Source organism: Cebus imitator, unplaced genomic scaffold (assembly GCF_001604975.1).
Source record: "Cebus imitator isolate Cc_AM_T3 unplaced genomic scaffold, Cebus_imitator-1.0 Scaffold190, whole genome shotgun sequence".
Taxonomy (NCBI): Eukaryota; Metazoa; Chordata; class Mammalia; order Primates; family Cebidae; genus Cebus; species Cebus imitator.
In genome coordinates, this window is record NW_016107505.1 from 130,185 (window position 1) to 132,395 (window position 2,211).

Here is a 2,211-nt window from a genome sequence, read left to right on the forward strand (position 1 = left end):
TTTTTGAGACAGTCTTGCTCTGTTGCCAGGCTGGAGTGCAGTGGCACAATCTCGACTCACCACAACCTCCACCTCCTGGGTTCAAGTGATTCTCCTGCCTCAGCCTCCTGAGTAGCTGGAACTACAGGCACGTGCCACCATGCCCAGCTAATTTTATATTTTAGAAAGACAGGGTTTCACCATGTTGTCCAGGATGGTGTTGCTCTCTTGACATCGTGATCCACCCACCTCAGCCTCCCAAAGTGCTGGGATTAAAGGAGTGAGCCACGATGCCCGGCTAACCTAGTCTTAAAACAGCAAGGGGCTCTAGAGCTAACAAAATTTAAGTTTCGACTTCTTTTGGGGTTGTGGGTGTGGGAGCAGAATCTTGTTCTGTCATCCAGGCTGGAGTGCAGTGGCACAACCTCGACTCACTGCAACCTCTGCCTCTGGGTTCAAGCAATTCTGCTGCCTCACCCTCCCGAGTAGCTGGGACTACAGGCACACACCACCAAGCCCAGCTTATTTCTTTTTCTTTTTGAGACGGAGTTTCACTTTTTTGCCTAGGTTGGAGTGAAGTGGCACAATCTCAGCTCACTGCAACCTACTCCTCCACCCCCCCTCCCCTGCAGTTTAATGATTGTCCTGCCTCAGCCTCCCTAGTACCAGGGATTGCAGGCACCCACCACCATGCCCAGCTAATTTTAATATTTTTGGTAGAGACAGGGTTTTTCCATGTTGGCCAGGCTGGTCTCCAACTCTTGACCTCAGGTGATCTACCTGCCTTAGACTCCCAAAGTGCTAGGATTACAGGTGTGAGCCCCCATACCCACACTGTATTCTCAATCTTTTATCAATGATATGTTTAGCATTTTAACTTATTTTTATCCTCTATTGGATTTTTGTGTAAGAAGTATAATTTCGGCCAGGCACAGTGGCTCACACCTGTAATCCCAGCACTTTGGGAGGCCGAGACAATGGACAGATCACCTGAGGTCAAGAGTTCGAGACCACCCTGACCGACATAGAGAAACCCCTCTATTAAAAATACAAAATTAGCCGGGGCCAGACATGGTGGCTCACACCTGTAATCCCAGCACTTTGGGAGGCCAAGGCAGGCAGATCACAAGGACAAGAGATCAAGACCATCCTGGCCAATATGGTAAAACCCCGTCTCTACTAAAAATACAAAAATTAACCAGGCATGGTGGCAGGCACCTGTAGTCCCAGCTACTCAGGAGGATGAGGCAGGAGAATTGCTTGAACCCAGGGGCAGAGGCTGCAGTGAATGGAGATCGCACCACTGCACTCCAGCCTGGTGACACAGCAAGACTCCATCTAATAAAATAATAATAATAATTAGCCGGGCATGGTGTTATGTGCCTATAATCCCAGCTACTTGGGAGGCTGAGGCAGGAGAATCACTTGAACTGGGAGATGGAGGTTGCGGTGAGCCAAGATCGCACCATTGCACTTCAGCCTGGGCAAAAAAAAAAAAAAAAAAAAAAAAAAAAAAAAAAAAAAGAAAGAAAGAAAGAGAAAAAAAAAAGAAAGAAAGAGAAAAAAAGAGTAAAACTTCTTTCTCCTGTGATGTGTCTTGGGTGTTGAGTTGTCTGATAGTGGTGCTAAATGATTAAATGGTCCAGCTTTCAATTATGCTTATTTATTAGGGGTATATGCCCAGAGAAACCCTAAACACTTTGGCCATGATGGATGCATGCACGTTGGGTGTAACCCCCTTCTTCTTTTCCCTATAGATCCCAGGATGATCAACACATGCTTCCTTTCTGGACAGATCTTTGCTCCGTATTTGGCACAAACAAGGATCTCATCATTCTAGAAGTCAATAATAGCTTTCTTAGTGCCTCGCTGTTAAGGATCCTGTGTGAACAAATAGCTTCTGACACCTGTCATCTCCAGAGAGTGGTGTAAGTAGAAACGAATTCATGAACTAAAATCCTTAGGATGTGAAAGTTTTGCATTTTTAATATTGGAGCAATATTCAAATTCCTGTCCTAGACTCTAAGTGCTCAAGACACAAGGAATTGAGAGAGTCCCACCACCCTTAAATTTGTCTTGTGGGATAATCATATAAAGTAACTTTAGGGGCAGGGCACAGTGGCTCACACCTGTAATCTCAGCACTTTGGGAGGCTGAGGCGGACAGATAACTTGACATCAGGAGTTCAAGACCAGCCTGGCCAACATGGTGAAACCCTGTCTCTACTAAAAA

At 45.9% G+C, this 2,211-nt stretch overlaps 1 protein-coding gene across 1 annotated transcript in view; it reads left to right on the forward strand.

The window, feature by feature from the left end:
- Positions 1-2,211, forward strand: part of NLRP2 (NLR family pyrin domain containing 2) — a 35,276-nt gene that overhangs the window by 18,503 nt on the left and 14,562 nt on the right. Inside the window, exon 5 of the mRNA XM_037745047.1 lies at positions 1,737-1,907. Coding sequence (XP_037600975.1) covers positions 1,737-1,907 — 171 coding nt within the window. The remainder of the gene's footprint in view (positions 1-1,736; positions 1,908-2,211) is intronic.